The sequence below is a fragment of the Danio aesculapii genome, chromosome 4 (genome assembly GCF_903798145.1).
Source record: "Danio aesculapii chromosome 4, fDanAes4.1, whole genome shotgun sequence".
NCBI lineage: Eukaryota > Metazoa > Chordata > Actinopteri > Cypriniformes > Danionidae > Danio > Danio aesculapii.
The window spans coordinates 33121941-33140416 of record NC_079438.1 but is presented as its reverse complement, the minus strand read 5'-3'; the positions used below and the strand labels follow the sequence as shown (position 1 = coordinate 33140416).

Genomic DNA, 18476 nt, shown 5'->3' with positions numbered 1-18476 from the left:
TTTTAAATAAAACCTACACGTTTATGTCTGCAAGTCTTGGAGATGTCTACATTCACTTCATACAGTGATCTTACTGTAAACTACTCAGACTCAAACAACTGACAATTATGACCTAAATATTATTTTCATAATACAATATATGTATAATACAAATAAAAACATTTAATACCATAAATTGTGGCCACTCAAGCTCACATTTTTGACTCGTTTTGTAAATTCACCTGTTCTGACTGGATCATTTAAACGAATGAGTTGTTAACTGTAGACTTATTCTGAATGGATTATTTTTCTTAGTCAATGGTTATCTGTAGCCTCTTCATTAGAATTAGTGCATTGGTGAGTCATTGACTTCTTAGAAGTTTAATTGGATCAGTCCAATTCACAAATTAAATGTTCAATTTGACAACCAGTCAGATTAACTGATTCATTATTCAGCTCGTTTACATATTGGATACAGCTATCATGTGTGACACTTTCTCCGGATCAAAATTACTTTGCTATATTTATACTTACTTACTCCCAGGGCTGTTTATATCGAAGTTAATATTTAGCCGCACAATGTTGGTGCCCAACACTCAATTCCCAACCTAAAGGACCTGCTTTATTTCTGAAAATGTACATGTTTAAGTACAGTAGAATAACTACTGTCATCTATCACTGATTTATTTTTTGTGTGTATATGTGCTTGTATATAAACCATTTTCTATTTCAGCCTCAGCACTGGGGTCTCAGTAATGATATGGACGGCTGCAGACCATGTGACTGTGATGTGGGCGGGGCTTTGAACAATAAGTAAGCACTTGTATCGGCCCAATAAGAAACAATTATCAAACCACATATTTATAATTTTTTGAAATTTTGTTCACTACAGTTGCTCCCAGGAGACAGGGCAGTGCGCTTGTAAGGAGCACATGTTTGGTCGGCGTTGTGACCAGTTGCAATCCGGGTACTACTTCGCAGCCCTAGACCACTACATTTATGAAGCTGAATATGCTTCCTTCGGACCGGTAAGTTTGTGTTTAAATATTTTAAAGATTACGCAAACATTTTTAAATACTTTTCAGTAATAATCTTAAAAACAATTTGCATGGTAAGGTTTTATTAAACATTTTTATGAACAAAACGTTCTGAATGTTAAATTTCATAAGACAACTTTATGAAAAACTGCATGACAATCTGCACAATCTACTTCTACCACAATGGAAACAAGTTTTGTTTTTAGAACTTTGTGTTTATCCTTGACAAATGAAGTGTTTTTGCTATTTTTCTGTCAAAGAAAGAAAGAACAAAAGAAAGAAATAATAAAACTAATAGTATGTAAGAATTTTAAAGGTTATACAAACAAATTTAATGCAGTGAGAAGAATGGTTTTATGAATTAACTGAAAGTCAGAATTCATGTAACAAATTTTAGATCATCATTCATACTGATACATTTATCTTAGAATGATTTTATTTGATGAATTTGTACATTTACATATAATGTTTTATTAATGAACAAACAACTTTTAAAGCTCTAAGCACTTATTTTAAAACAGATCACCAAAAAATTTATTTTTTATACAAAACCATTATTTTCACCATACACTAAAATGACAATATCATTGTGTATTTTTAATAGACAGAGACAAGCATTCCTAATAATAATAATAGTACTATCAAACTTTTTACTTCCTCTTCACATCTTTTGATTTACATTTACATTTACAATTAGTCATTTAGCAGACGCTTTTATCCAAAGCGACTTACAAATGAGGACAAGGAAGCGATTTACACAACTATAAGAGCAGCAGTGAACAAGCGCTATAGACAAGTTTCAGGTGTGTAAAAGTCTAAATGACACACTGTGTACAGTGTTACAAATCATAAGGCTGTTTTGTAAATTATGAAAATTGTGTTAAGTAATAATAAAGTAATTAATAACAATAATGTTATGGAAGTGGGGCAGCTGTGATTTACGTTTATGTCACAGTAGCAAATGGTTAATTCGAAATGTATCTTGCATAGTTTGCTGCTGAATTAACTGATTGTTAAACATACTAACAGAGATAAATATAATTTCTGTAATTGAACCAAATGTTTTCCTTATGAATAAAGTCATAACATGTACTGAAAATACGTACAAATAATAAAAACATAACTATAAAAGAATGGTTTTACGACCAAAGTGCAATCATTTATCGATCTACAATTATTTTGAAACAAGAATGGTTTCAAACATGTTTTAATGTTTTAAATAAAAATGTTTTGTACTAACTAAGGGTGACATTTTTGATCTGATCTGTATTTATTGCATGTTAATATAAAGAACCAAATGTGTTTGAATGAGTAAATTCAGATTGTTTATTGTTGATCTTGTGCAGGCAGTAAAAGTGGTTCAAAGACCGTTACCTCAGGATCGTAAACCTACCTGGACGGGTACAGGCTTTGTGAATGTACCAGAGGGGGAAACGCTGACATTCAACATTAATAATTTCCCAAGATCTATGGAATACAACTTAATGATACGCTATGAACCACTGGTAATTAACAAATACACACACACAAATACAATATTCAGTGTATACTATCTTTATCTGCCACCCAGGCAGCACACATGGTCACAATCAAGCATTGCACATGTGTTTATTATAGTTGCCAGATGAATGGGAGCAGGTTATAGTAAAGTTGGAGCAGCCCAGAGACGTTGATCAGTCAACACACTGCACTTCTACATATGATGATGAACAGATGGTCTCACTGCACCCTGGATCAAGGTAAGTGAAGGTTACATTTACACAAAAACTATTCACTAAAAACAGATGTAGTTTTTTTTTTTTTAGGGATGCACAGATTCTTGCTGATGCCAGTAACTATATATTTGGAAGCTGACAATTATAAACATCTGTAAATTAACAACTGGTTTCATTGTATTTATTCTTTTTTTTAAACAATAGAAGACATGAAACTACAAGAAACGTCTAGATTTCACAAAAGTAATTTACTTATGGCAATTTTGATATCTTAATTTTCACAAACGGTCAAACAGGTAGCAAACCGAAGCATACAGGTAATCCCAAACACGTAGTCAAAAAACAGGCCAATTGTCAGGACAGGTGGCAAAGACAATGGAAACATAAAACAATGCAAAGGGTCAAAAACAAAGCTAGACAAGGAAAGGAATTGCTTCGTAGTGCTACAGGATAACAAGACTCAGCAATGTGTGTGAGAATGTGAGGTGTATAATATAGTTCAACTAATCAGTCTTCATGAGCTTCAGCTGTGTGCAAGTAATTAGTGGTGTGTGTGTGTGTGTGTGTGTGAGGTGCCTGATGGGAAATGTAGTGCAGTTCAGTGGCAGAATTATAATTTGGGTGATGTTGTTTTCAAACAACCTGCTTGTAAATTGTGTAAAATGGCAATATTGTAGAATTAAAAATTATTTACATTTTTTATCTGAATTTAAAAAAAGAAATAACTGAAATAAAGGTAAAAAAAAATTACATGGGGGGTGGTTCTGTGGTTCAAAGAGATTTTGAGATTTTTTTACTTGTAGTGATATCATGCACGTGTTGAAAGCTAATGTGGGTGACTTAAACAACACGGGACATGCAGACACTTCTCAATTATCAAAATGCTTGCATGATGCTAAATTTAATGTACATAGCCAGTTATTCCTTATGCCACAGGATTAAGAAACTACTCATACTATCCTGTAAAAAAATACTATCCTGAGGAAAATCTACCCTAAATGCAAAACTAAATAAATTGCTAAATACTAATAACCAATGACAAAGCCTGCAGCCCACAACAAATGTGGAAAGTTCTTGCATTTCATATTTAACAAATGCATTTATTTACTTCAAATTTGGCTCACATGGCTGATAAATGAATATTAATCAGATGATGTCATTATGCTGCTGTGCCACCAGCCAATTGCTGCATTGCCGATCATGATTTTAAAATTCGATATCTCCATCAGGGATCTACAATAAATATGAGCACACGCCGCAATCTCATATCAATTCATCAAGATGTTTTAATCCAATATGCAAACTTGAAGAACCATTTAAGACAGTTATCGATATTAAAATATCCAGGATCTGCCAAATCATCTTACAATGTTTAAGTGAGGTGCAAAGAACGGCCCCGTTTGTGTGTTTTTGTCTTTCAGATATGTTGTTGTGCCTAATCCAATGTGTCTGGAAAAGGGTCAAAACTACACCCTTAAAATTAGCTTCCCACAGTACTCTTCATACAGCTATCACTCCTCTCCTCGCACACTTGTCGATTCAGTAAGTTTGTTCAACTTATAAATTTGTAAGTAATATTTTTATATAAATTGTGTTCTTATATTATATTTTTTAAAAACAAGTTTGTTGTGTGTTGTATTTATCCAGTCATTACAGAATTAACCATAATTGCACAGACTACATAGGTCATGATGTGCAGATCCACCAATCGGCACAATGACCCTCATGGTGCTGCACATTCTCAGGGCTCAGTAGGCTCTATGGTGCAGCTCCATCTCTGGTCTTAATAGACACCATGGTGCAGTAAATCAAGTCAATTTAAATTTAAAGAAAAAGACATCTGTTTATTAAGCTGCTTAACTGCCTATACAAGTTACAATTCTTATTCAATGTTAAATAAGACTGAAATGACACTAACTCGCATATCAACTTCATCTTTCCTGTAGCTCACAATGTTTTGTTGCAAGATTAGTGCCCAATGATTTTAACATTAAACTCTCAATTTCTACAGCTAGTGCTTCTGCCAGAGGTGCAAGACCTGGATCTTTTTTGTGGAGGAGACCATCAGCAGAAGAACTGGGAGATGTTCCAGAAATACAGATGTTTGGAACGGAGCCAAAGTGTTATTAAAATCCCTTTAACGGATATTTGCAAAGACTACATCTTCAGTGTGTCAGCTCTTCTGCACAACAGAGCTCTTGGTGAGAAAGGCAAAAATATATGAACTAACATGTAAATTAGAGCACCGCTGATAAAAGCTACCATGTCTGATGTCAGAGTCAAATCTTCCTATTCAAACAGTACACAAGGGCCCTCAAACCCCCACAGTGGTGCCTTCACAACTTTCTTAATTCGATCAATCAAATAAATCAAACTATCCATATAGCATCTTATTACAAACAGGAAGCTGCCCAAAGTGCTTTACAGTATTAAAAACAAAATTAAACACTTAAATACCTAAGATGGTAAGTACACAAATGTCAATAAAATAATAAAACAGCATTTTGAACTACCGAATATCAAAAGCAAGTCTAAATAAATAGGTTTTAAGTTTAGCTTTAAACAGTGCCACATTTGAGATGATGCAAAGTTCAACCTGCCACTGAAAATGAACAATTGTTTATACCTGGATCTGGGGACATCCAGCAACAACTGGCCTGCTGATTGTAGGACCCTGTTCGGTTTGTGAACCTTTACAATTCTCACATAAATATGAAGGTGCAAGGCCATTAACTGCATTAAAAATAAACAAGAGTAGTTTAAAATCAATTCTGAATTTAACAGGGAGCCAGTGAAGAGAGAAAAGGACAGGTGTGATGTACTCACATTTGCGACTATTCGTCAGCATGCGAGCAGCAGTCTTTTGCACCAGTTGTAACCAATGGAGTAAGGTTTGGTTAATTCCAACATTGCAATAGTCGAGGCAAGAGCTGATAAAAGCATGAATGGCTTTCTCTAGATCACACTGGCTCAGAAACGGCTTGACCCAAGCAAGAATTCGAAGCTGGAAAAAGCTTGCCTTGATCACTGAATTAGCCAGTTTACCAAATTTTAAACTACTGTCCAAATTCACTACCAAATTTTTAACTACATGGCTAAAATGTGGGGAAAAGTGAAGATTATTTGAGGGTAACTCATTAGGCAGGTTTGAGTTGCCAAACACCATACAGTCTTGTCTTTGTTCAGAGAAAGAAAGTTCTGTGACAACCAAAGTTTGATGTCAACTAAATATCCGTGTAGAGATTCTGGTGTACCTGAAGAGTCTGAAGCAACAGGGAGATAGATTTGAACATCGTCAGCATACAGATGAAAGGAGACGTTATGATATATAATGATTGAGCCTTGTGGAAGCATGTGTAATGAAAATAAAACAGGGCCCAAAACTGAACCTTGTGGAACACTAGAAGTCAATGGAGCAGAAAGAGAAGTGCATTACCAACCTTAACTGAGAAACGAGTTAAATAAGATCTGAACCAATCTAACACATGCCCCTGTAGGCCAACCTGATGGGCCAAGCAAGACAGGAGGACTGAGTATCAAAAAGTCCACAGTATCAAAAGAGGCAGTAAGGACCAGCATCACAAGTAATACCGTTTTTTTTTACATCAAGAGACAAAAGAATATCATTTTGTACTTAAAGAAGTTCAGATTCAGTTTTGTGACGTGATCTAAAACTTGACTGAAAAGTGGCATTTTTATGGAGTAGATTCAGCAATGTAGTGGAAAAATTCAGGAGAAATTTTGGTCCATATTTATTGACAATTTAGCATCACATATTTGTAGCAAATTAGTTGGGAGACAAATTTATGATGTGAAACTCCTAGCGCAGTGGGTAGCATGTTCGCCTCAAGAAGGTCACTGGTTCGAGCCTCGGCTGGGTCATTTGCCATTTCTTGTGGAGTTTGCATGTTCTCCCCGTGTTCAGGTGGGTTTCCTTCGGGGCTCCGGTTTCCCCCACAAGTACAAAGACATGCGGTAAATTGGGTATGCTAAAAGTGACTGTACTGTATAAGTGTGTGTGTGTGAATGAGTGTGTATGGATGTTTCCCAGTGATGGGTTGCAGCTGGAAGGGCGTCCGCTGCGTAAAATATATATGCTGGATAAGTTGCCAGTTCATTCCGCTGTGGCGACCCCAGATTAATAAAGGGTTGCGTTGTTCTTTGATATCAAGAAGACATTTTCACTCACACATCTGCAAATCAAAGAATATTTTCAGGCAATTCATTTACACCTGTGCATAAAACTTTCTGTATATGAGGAAGTTCTGCAATAATCAGACAAGGCTGTCTGACACCAACACTCTTGCAACATTCAAAGTTACTTGGTCTGACCTAGAGCAGATCATCTTGACCCATGTCTATGTCTAAATGCACTGAGCTGCTGACAAGTGTTTGGCAGATTTGATATACAAACATTATGCTGCATTTTTGATTTTGAAATAAATTTGGTTGGGCACATTTGTGTGCAAGTGAGACATTAAGTTAGCTAAGCTTTCTTTTTAAGTTTTATTTTTGCACATCTCAGCTTTAAAGTAAATACTTTATCAATGAATGTGGCTTTCTCAGTACACGGTTATAAAATTTTATTTAACCAACCAATCAGATTTTTTCTGCCCTTAGCATTAAGGACTAATTGTCTTTATTATTTATGTTTGGCAGAGTGTAAGTGTGACCCACAAGGGTCTCTGAGCACGGTGTGTGATCCTATCGGTGGGCAGTGTCAGTGTCGACCCAATGTTTCAGGAAAGAACTGTGATGCCTGTGCCCCAGCCACCTACCTGTTCGGACCCTCAGGATGTAGACGTTAGTAAACACTACACATGCACAAATGCACAACCCCAAATTTAATTCACTATTAATATAAAAAAGTTTTAACCCTACTGATTATATTCTCTTCAGCATGTGACTGTAATCCGCTTGGCTCTCAGAACCTTTTCTGCCACCCCAGTACTGGCCAGTGTTTGTGTGTGCCTGGAGCATTTGGGCAGCAATGTGGCAACTGTAAACCCAACCATTGGGGCTACCCTACTTGCAAGCACTGCTCCTGTAATGGGAACAGTGAACAGTGTCACCCTCTTACAGGCGAATGTCTGAACTGCAGGGGTCACACCTCAGGCCACAACTGCGAGAGGTAAGAGAGGGCAATATGATGTTATCTGATGGTACTAATGGAATTTTAAAACCTTCACCAGAGCAGAACAGGCTTACAATTACAGTGCCATAGTTGGAGTAAACTGTGTAAAACAATGTCTTATGTAATAGTGGATGTTTTGCGAGGAATAATATATTAATAATTTCATTGAATCATACATTTTCTGCAATAGCAAACAAAAACAACAACATAACTTACTATCATTGTCTGAAAAAAAAAAACGCTTGATGGACTGAAATGCTATAATTTTGTTTTAAAATCCTTTTTTTTTCCAAAAGAAAACCACTGCATAAATGGCAATATTTCTACAAATAGACAAAATATATTTTAAAAGACGTGATATGCTCTTGTGTGCTGTATTAGTCTAGTGCTTAGGCCATGTATTGCAGCTACACCTTTGGGCACAGTTGGCCTCATGGTGCTGTTTGGGCCACAAGACTCCATAGGCTGTGTGGTGCAGCTCCACTACTGGGCACAGTGGGCCACATGGTGCTGCTCAGCCTCAGGACTCAGGAGGTCTTCTGGTGCAGTTTCACTCTGTGCTTAGTGGGTTCCATTGTGCTGCTTAACCACCACGCTCAATGGCACCTATGATGCAGATTTGCCTCTAGGGTCAGTGACCACACTAATAAATCTTTCATTTAAAATTCGAGCATGTGCTTGAAATATCTATAAATGCAGAGGGATTTATTTTTATGACTAGTCAATTGTTTATATTGAAATCAAAATCGTGAAAATGTATATTTAAGTGAAAAATTTAGGCAATCTCTCTGAAAAGCAATATATGTGGATACTGATGAAAAGCATCTGGCTTCAAATATATACTTACAGACTCACAGTTGTAAGTATGTACACAAGACATGCAAACACCCTTAGCAGATCTAGAAAGGTGGAGGTTGTTAGAAGTATTCTAGTACAGGTATTCCAGTACTCCTTGCTAAATAATTTAGTATTGGCAGTGGAATTCTCTTCTGTTTGACATACATGGAACAACGTAGCTAGAGTTCCCCAAAATCTTCTATCGCAGATGTGAAAGTGGTTATCATCGTAGCACATTGTTGGGCTCCAGAGATCAATGCAGGCCTTGTATGTGTCCTAATGGACCTGGAAGTGGTATGCAGTTTTCTGAGAGCTGTTACCAAAATCCCAACACCCTTCAAATGGTCTGCATCTGCAACGCAGGCTACAAGGGTAAGTTAATTGTCTGAAGAAATTAACATAACGGAAACTGTTTCCTAAAACCAACATAAAACAATTCTTATCCCTATTCCACTATCTAGGACCTAAGTGTGAGGAATGTGCCTCTGGTTACTATGGCAACACTCGGGTACCAGGGGGACGGTGCCACCTATGTCAATGTAATGGAAATATTAATATGCAGGACCCTGAATCATGCAACGCACGCACTGGTTCCTGTCTCAAATGCCTGTTTCACACTGATGGCACTGAGTGCCAATACTGTAGTCGTGGCTACTATGGAGACGCCCGTTCACAGAACTGTAGGAGTGAGTATTGTCATGTAAACAAGTATGTTTTAGACCCAATCCCAATTCTATTTTTGCACCCCTACCCCTTCCCCTTCCTCTTGGCCTTCAAAACAGAGTGTGAAGGGTAAGGGCTTCAAAATTTACCCCAAAGAAATGGGACACCATGCACTACAACACCTGCACATGTCATCAGCATTTTCTTACCCCTTGGTTTCGAGTGTGGGCCTGAAAAATCTCTGTTTTAACGGATATCTAGCCCTTCCCCTTAGCCCTACGCCTTCAAGCTAAAGAGAATTGGGTAAAAGGGAAGGGCTAAGGGGTAGAATTGGGATTGGGCCTTAGTCTGTGTGTTTGAGTTAAAACATTGATCTACAGTATTCTTATATGCAGTGTTAATTTTGTTGGCAAATAGTCATCATATTTTTGATGAACATGAAATGAATGACAAGATTTATGAAGAAATTGGCTACATTATATTAAATTTGTGCAAATAATTTTGTTTGCTAGAAAGAATAAAGAATGCTATATCTAAGTTACTCTAAGAAATGTATTTTAAGTTTGTTTTTATTATTATTATTATTACCTGTTATGACAAATTTTATCTGTATTGTTCAAATCTTAGTATTATTCATTTAGGTTTATAATTTTGTTCTCCAGGAACATAAGGAGACATTTTTTTCCAAGGTTTTAGACATTTTTAAAATTTCATTAATGTATTATGATTTAACCAAACTGCTTAGCTTTAGTCAGATAAAATCTAAAGAAATACTAGACTAAAATTAAAATGGATCAGATGCCTAAAATATGATCAAGTCCAAATGGCATTTAAGCCAAAAGGCTAAGACAAAAAGTAAATCAAAATTAGCTTAACACACTCATGCACATATGTCTTGGTCTTATATAAAGCTTTACTGCTTTTGGGACACTACTTTTAAAACTATATCTGTTTTTTGGGTATATCTAGCTCCCCTTGCCCACTGATTGCCATTTTTTAAGATTTTGCCCATGTCATAATTTTACAAAGATACAATCTGATTGCATAGCTTTTATTGTGCTCCTATATCCTGATATTGCTTAGGTGGAAAGATCAGAAACCTCCAACCCCAACACACTGGATCCGTGATGTCCTCTTCTTCCTAAAGTTGGAAAAAATTTGACTTTCTAAAGGTTCATCTAACCAGTTTAAATTTGGAACCCATTTAGGAAATACATCCAAGAACATGTTTTATAACAAGTGCTTGTTCCAGCAAATTGATTTTTTTCTTTCCTAAGTGCGAAATAGAGTACATTGTGTGATACAGATTGTACAATTGTAGTTTTTGTTAGGCCACATTATTATTTACCTTTTTATTTGTTGGTAAGTTTTTTTTTTTCATTCTATAATAATAATAATAATAATAATAATAATAATTCCTTACATTTATATAGCGCTTTTCTGGACAATTGGGGGGAATCTCCTCATCCACCACCAGTGTACAGAATCCGCCTGGATGACGCAATGGCAGCCAAATTGCGCCAGACCGCACACCACACACCACACACCAGCTGATTGGTGGATTGAAGCAGCAAATTTTGATATAGGGATGGTTAGGGTGTAATGATAGACAGAGGCCAGTGGGCAAATTTGGCCAGGATGCCCCTACTGGGATTTTTAACGACCACAGAGAGTCAGGACCTCGATTTAACGTCTCATCCCTTTCACTATACTGGTGCATTAGTTGACACAAACCGCAGGTTGACCGCCCCCCTGCTGGTCTCACTAACACCACTTCCGGCAACAACCTAGCTTTCCCATGTGGTCTCCCATCCAGGTACTGACAGGGTGCAGCCCTGCTTAGCTTCAGTGGGCAACCATGTGAGAGTTGCAGAGAGCTTGATACTATCTATACTTTTTGATATATATTTTTTTTTTTTGTTTTTTTTACTGTAATTTGCCATAAAAGTCATAAATTTATTAAATAATAATAATAAAAAAATGATATGCAGTAAACTATTTTTCTGTAGAACACAAAACAACCAAATTAGAAGAATAATGAAAATGTTATTGTTCATAAAGTGAAAGTCTTTGGGGTCCAACACAATACTGAACCCCACTGACTCAAAACATCTTTGTGTGCCACGAATTATTTTTTGATCTACTTCTGATCATACTTTTACAATTCATGCATGCTAAAACAGGTTTCAGAAGAAACTGGATTGTCTATTTTTGTTTGTTTTGTCATCAGGATGCATGTGCCATCTTGTGGGTAGTTCCAGACAAAGCTGTGTTGATGGCCTGTGTGAGTGTGACCGGATAAGCGGACAGTGCCCATGTCTGCCAGGTGTGGAGGGTCAGCTCTGTGACCGCTGCGCCCCAAATACATGGAACATCAATAGTGGGAGAGGATGCCAGCCTTGCCAGTGCCACCCTGAACACTCCTACAGTTCCTCCTGTGACTTGGTCCGAGCACACATACGCTTCACCAGTTGACAAAATCAATCAGCTGAATCACAAATTGGATGTCATTTTTTGTGTTTCTGCTTGTATTCCACTTAGCTGTCAGGTCAGTGTTCCTGTAAGCCTGGTTTTGGAGGCAGGACATGTGAGGAGTGCAGGGAACTGTTTTGGGGAGATCCTGAAGTCCAATGCCATGGTGAGTTTGCATTGTGCTATTGAAACTTGTTCGCACATTTGGTTGACTCAAGTAGAGTCTGATTTCATCAGCTGGATAGAACAATTTCCATTTTAATCAATTTAGTGGCATATACATACTGTATGTCCTCAACAACAAATTTGGCAATCAACACATAGGCAGTGTTCTGCAGGTTTCTTCCAAACTGTAATACATCACAGATGAACTGTCACTGTTATTTAAATGTAATCCCTTACCTTACAATAATCCTGTCTCAGAATTGTAACGCATTACATGATCCTTTATTACATTTCAGTAACTAGTTACTTTCACCAAAATTAACTACAAAAAGTAAAACTTACAAGGCTAAATATGTCAGATTGTTTAGACTGGAACTGAATACATAGCTGTCCTATTGACTTTTCGTATAAGTAAGTACCGTAAGTATTTCTTTGTCATGTCATATTTCATTTGTCATGCACATTTTGTCAGGGAAGCATGCTGTGATCAGTAGTTAATCACCTTTGAAGGGCAGAGAGCAGAGCACAGAAATGCATGACCCCTCCAAATACACACTAATTTGCCCAGAAACCCAGGATATGCCCTGGGGAAATAGCAGCTGCTGAATAAACAGAAGATTGAACTGATTTCATGATTTAACTTTAATAAACTAATATAGAATCATCTCACTAAAGGATTTATTTCAAACTTGCAACTGAAGTTATGAGATAAATACCATTTTTTAAGACAAGACAACATTTTCTAAGACCTTAGATAAAAAGGGAAGATGGGACACTGGTCTAAAATTAGACAAAACAGCTGTATTGAGATTAAGTTTCATGAGGAGAGGACTCGCCACAGCATGCTTATACACTTGGGACAAAGTTGAGGCAGTTATTAATGGTTGATAAAGACGGAATCCCACTGAGCCAAAAGCCTCTAAGCACCCCAGATGGAATAATGTCTAGATGGCAGTTAGTAGGTGACATAGGCTGGACCACTTCAAAAAGGTGGGATGGGGATCAAAAACTGGTTGAAAACACACTAAAAACCGACATGGGCTCAGGAAAAGATTGAGTAAACCGATTAACGGTGATATTAATACTCCATCTGACTGTGGACACCTTGTTAGTAAAGTAAAGAAGAATGTCATCACAGGTTGTCCTTGACTCATTTAGAACATTGCTGGAAGAGGTTAAAATGGAGTTATCTGTATTTAACAGCATTGTGATAATCAGAAAATCTGTCTCACACTATGTCCAGTGTAATATGCAACTTATCTCTCTCAGCTTGTCTGCAACACCACCTACTGTATAATCACAGGTTGTGTCATTTAAAGTGATGGATTTCCTTTTGAATGGTGCAATAAAATCCTAAATCCCCGAGCAGGTAGAATGAACGCTTGAAATAAAGACCCCTGGACACAAAGAAGAAGCCAGATCACACAGTGTACAAACTAGAGTTTATGAAAGCAATGTGTGGAAGACTTAATAGTGTGGGGTTAACCGGCTGGGGGAAAGATAGAGGGGCAGGAAAAGGAATTGAAACTTTCACATGTTTCTGAGATGGAGACAGACATCCCACAGGTCCAATGCATGGCTTAAACTGCAGGGACCACAAAAATTAATATTAAAATCACCACAAATCAGCAGACCCGAATATTTCGTCATTATTCCAGCAAGAAATTCAGAAAACTCTGAAATGAAATCCTTTTTGTATTTAGGTGGGCGATAGACAACAGCACATAGTACTGGACAAAAAAAAAAAACAAGTTGTACTATAGCTCAAAGCTAATATAGCTTCCCGAAGGAAGTAGTCGACAGGTAAAATCTAGCTTGAATACAGAAGTGAAGTGAGTATTGTCAAGTACTTGAAATTATACTAGAAATTGGTCATCTGCTTTTGACCCATCCAAGTGCACACACTGAGCATACAATAGCAGCTATTGCTTCCTGTGGCCGGGGAGCAATTAGGGGTAACTGTAGGTGCATTGCTCAAGGGCACCTCAGCTAGATACCAAAGATGGAAACAGTGTGGTTTCATTCAAATCTTGCTGGGACTGGGAATGGAACCTGCAACCTTTCTATTACAAGTCCAGCTCCCTAACCATTAGGTCATAACTGTCCCCAAAGAAGCCAAACCACGACTATGAGTGGACACTCATGGGGTGCTCAGCTTTGAGAGTGATAGCACAGCTGAGCAGGCAGAAGGACTCTGGGTCCTTATGGGCAAGCAACATGGATGCAAACATCTGGCATAGCTCAGAGTTTCTGCATTTTGTCAATAGTGTGCTTGCTGCATATGCGGCAACACGCAGACATGCAGTCTCAGACACGCAATCTCAGACACAATGCATTTAATGGAGCTGGTGACATCACCACGATGCCCGATTCACACAGGGCTTCATTGTCAACGCTTGATGAAGGGCATGTCTGAAGTTATGGAGGGCATAGCAGCATCAGCCCATGAAACAAGTCAGCAATTAGCTACTGTCTGAGCTGGTGAATTTGCACAAAGCGATCTGACTAGTTGACGCTTCGAGTGGCGCTTGAAAAGTTGAGAAATTCCCAACTTCTACAGCGAGCAACAACACTGAAGCAGCGCAGACAAACCCACAATTTAGTTTGTCAACATCACCCATTTAAAGTGAATGGGAAGCGTTGACGCTGACGCACTGTGTGAATGGGGTGTGAGGGGTAGGGTTAGGGGAAGTGTTAAGCATGCACATTATAAGCATTGCATACTGCACAGCTTGCAACTGCACCCGGTCTTCAGCCAGATGAGGAAGCCAAACAGACCTTAAGTTTGACCAAATTACCTCCTCTTTCCACATTTGTGGAACCATCAAGCTAGAAAAGGTGACGATAACTTGGAATGTCCAATATAAGCAGCCACAAGGAAGTTGTTCATAGAGTTTCGTATTTCCAGAAGGGATTGACAATCATACACCAACAGAAATAAGACATTAAAAACAAATCATACATATTGTAGAAGAACCATAATAATCAGCAATACTCCTAGCAGGGGTGGATGGCAAGCCATGCACAGCAGCACCAACATGCAGAGCAGAGCTAACAATAAATCAATGACAAAAAATATCCAAATATACAGTCGAAGCCTAACAAACGTGACCCAACAAACACTCACAAGGAAATACGGCACAGATATACAATTAATACATACCATGTTTTGTAATTTTAGAGATTTTTTTCTAATTGAATTCTTCCATCTGCATTCAATAAATGATAGCAGCCAAACACTGTCAACGTTTCCCTTTCGAGGCTGGACTGCTACAAACATACACACACACATAAATAACTCCCAGAATGTTTAAACTGTTTGGAAAATTATATTCACAACTTACATATGTCAGGGGGATTTATTTTCTTCTCTGAAATTCCACAAAAAGCAGCAGAGAAATCTAAAGTTTATTTAAATAGGGGTCTGCTGTTGCTTTAAGCTTGACTGTTCTTGTTGAACTAGAAACAAACAAACATTATCTCTCTTTTCCTCTATTCCTGCTTTTAATCTTTCTGGCGAGCTCAAGTAAGCACTGACCATCAAAGCAAAAATGCGTCTTACTTTTCGAGTGCATTGGCTTGGGAATGATAATAAATAGTTTATATGAAGCATGACATTTTTGTAGTTTGTTTTGAGGTCATAAGCAATAAAAAAAAAATCCATTACAGATATACTCATGATGAAATAAGATAAAAAATATTGCCTGCAAGTTAATGTTTCATCCTAATAATAAAACAAAAAGAATCTATACATTTTCATATTAAAAATATAAAAGTTTATAACATGGTGATGCAGTGGCGCAGTAGGTAGGGCTGTCGCCTCACAGCAAGAAGGTTGCTGGTTTGAGCCTTGGCTGGGTCAGTTGGCATTTCTGTGTGGAGTTTGTATGTTCTCCCTGCGTTCGCGTGGGTTTCCTCCGGGTGCTCCGGTTTCCTCCACAGTCCAAAGACATGCAGCAATTGAGAAGGCTAAATTGTCCATAGTGTATGAGTGTGAGTGGGTGTATTGATGCTTCTCAGAGATGTGTTGCGGCTGGAAGGGCATCTGCTGCGTAAAACGTGCTGGATAAGTTGGCAGTTCATTCCGCTGTGGCGACCCCTCCTCCCGGTGGGACATGCCTGGAACACCTCCCTAGGTAGGTGTACAAGAGGCATCCGAAACAGATGCCCCAGCCAAGTGGCTCTACTTCGAGCTCCTCTTGGGTGACAGAGCTCCTCACCCTATCTATAAGGGTGTGCCCTGCCACTAGCCATGGCCCTGTATAAGATTCTGACGGTATGATAACCTTGGATGAAAATATCATGTTTTTTTACGGTATTGTGATTACTGCTCTAAAATATATTCTATTTAAATGTCTGAGTAAAAATCAAAAAACTTTTTCCGCTATGAACACAATATATTTTATTTTGAGAAACATTTCAAATATTTTGGAGCAGTAAACAAGTCAGGCTAAATAATTCAAATGAATCATTGACTTCTGCTGTATTCATTACTTTCAAAAACACAGATTTCGTTACAATTAAAAATTTTTTGCTGGAGATACGGTTGTCCTAAAAAACAAACAAAGTAAATAAAAATCTTACATGTATCGTAGGAACGGTATAGCAGAAAATTTTGGCGGTTTTAAAACCCTGGCTTTTCCAAACTGCGGTATACCTTGAAAACGGTTTTCCTCCCATGCATACCTGCCACCCTGCGATAGAAACTCATTTAGGCCACTTGTATCCGAGATCTTGTCCTTTCAGTCATGACCCAAAGCTCATGACAATATGTGAGAGTAGGAACATAGATTGACCAGTAAATCAAAAGCTTTGCCTTTCGGTTCAGCTCCTTCTTTACCACAATGGACCAGTACATCGACCGCATTACTGCTGCCACTGCACCAATCCGCCTGTCAATCTCATGTTCCATCCTTTCCTCACTCATGAACAAAATCCCAAGATACTTGAACTCCTCCACCTGGGGTAAGGACTTTCCTCCAACCTGGAGATGGCAAACCACCTTTTTTCCAGTGGAGCACCATGGCCGCAGACTTGGAGGTGATGATTCTCATTCCAGCCGCATCACACTCGGCAGCAAACCCCAGTCCATGCTGAAGGTCCATGTTCGATAAAGTCAACATAACAACATCGTCTGCGAATAACAGAGACGAAATCTTCTGGACCCTGAACCTGATCAGAATTGTTGACAAAGGGCAGCTCTGTCATAAATTTTTATTTATATTATTTTATATTATTTTTTAACATTGAAAATAAAATATTTACATAACACAGTAGAATGATACAAAAATTCAGCACTCACCAGGACAAACAGCAAAATATATTTCTTGAATTTTAGCTTTAAATATATTCTAAACACTTTGTCTGGCAGAAAATCATCCAAACACACATTTTCCCATTTTCCACTGAACACAGATGTGTTCTCATGCATTCCAATACAAGCAAACACACACACACACACACACACACACACACACACAAATCAAGAATGACCGATTCTTCCTGCACTCACATCCAAGATTTTAAATCACATGAAGTCTTCTGACCTCATTTCATTTTCTAAATCATCTGTGCATATTTGTGTTCCAGCATGTGACTGTGACCCAAGAGGCATTGCCACTCAGCAGTGTAATAAGACATCAGGTGACTGCGTTTGCACAGAGGGCGTGGCTGGTCGCAGGTGTGACACGTGTGGACGGGGCTTTGTGGGCACCTTTCCAGATTGTGAGGCGTGTCATCACTGTTTCCGTGACTGGGACATTAATGTGGGAGAGCTGACCAATCACACACAGAGGCTGGTGGATACGGTGGAGGAAATGAAGGATTCGGGGGTGGCGACGCCATATAAAGACATCATAAAGAATCTGGACGATGAAAGTAAGCAACTCCGAGAGATACTGGAGGATGACAAAGTTCAGCAAACTTTGACTCACACGCAGAGGATGATGAAGAAAGCTAGGTACGTAGAAGATATGTATTTATTTTTAGTATCCAGTTATAAAATATAAAATTTACTTTATATATTATTATTATTATATATTATTATTAATATAATTTATATATTATTATATCTTTATTACATCAGTTAGTTTCAGTCTGATTTTATTTTTACATATTAAATTAGCCCATTTCACATTTAAGTAAATGCTTCATTACATTAAAGGGCACCTATGGTGAAAAATCTACTTTACAAGCTGTTACAAGCTATAAACTGTCATACTGGGGTGAAATAAACACACCCAGTCCTTTTTTTCAAATTTAACAACATAAAAACAGTGGACCAATTGGAGCGGTTTTCAGATCGACCGCAACTTTACGTATAAGAGCGGTCCCCCCACCCACCAATATTGATTGACAGCTGCGCGCATTAACATGTCCAGTAGTCACGCGTATAATCATATCAACAAGAGAGGAAGAGCGCAAAGCAACCAGGAATAAAAGGTCTGTTCAGTTCGCTAGGATCATCAATCATCA

General features: G+C 38.0%; 1 protein-coding gene across 1 annotated transcript in view; it reads left to right on the top strand.

Annotated features, from left to right (window-relative positions):
• The window catches only part of lamb1b (laminin, beta 1b), a 51363-nt gene that overhangs the window by 21547 nt on the left and 11340 nt on the right, over positions 1–18476 (top strand). Inside the window, exons 12-24 of the mRNA XM_056455461.1 lie at positions 713–792; positions 872–1007; positions 2363–2521; positions 2634–2755; positions 4153–4273; positions 4743–4932; positions 7391–7534; positions 7631–7862; positions 8911–9074; positions 9164–9388; positions 11596–11810; positions 11907–12003; positions 17592–17961. Coding sequence (XP_056311436.1) covers positions 713–792; positions 872–1007; positions 2363–2521; positions 2634–2755; positions 4153–4273; positions 4743–4932; positions 7391–7534; positions 7631–7862; positions 8911–9074; positions 9164–9388; positions 11596–11810; positions 11907–12003; positions 17592–17961 — 2255 coding nt within the window. The remainder of the gene's footprint in view (positions 1–712; positions 793–871; positions 1008–2362; positions 2522–2633; positions 2756–4152; positions 4274–4742; positions 4933–7390; positions 7535–7630; positions 7863–8910; positions 9075–9163; positions 9389–11595; positions 11811–11906; positions 12004–17591; positions 17962–18476) is intronic.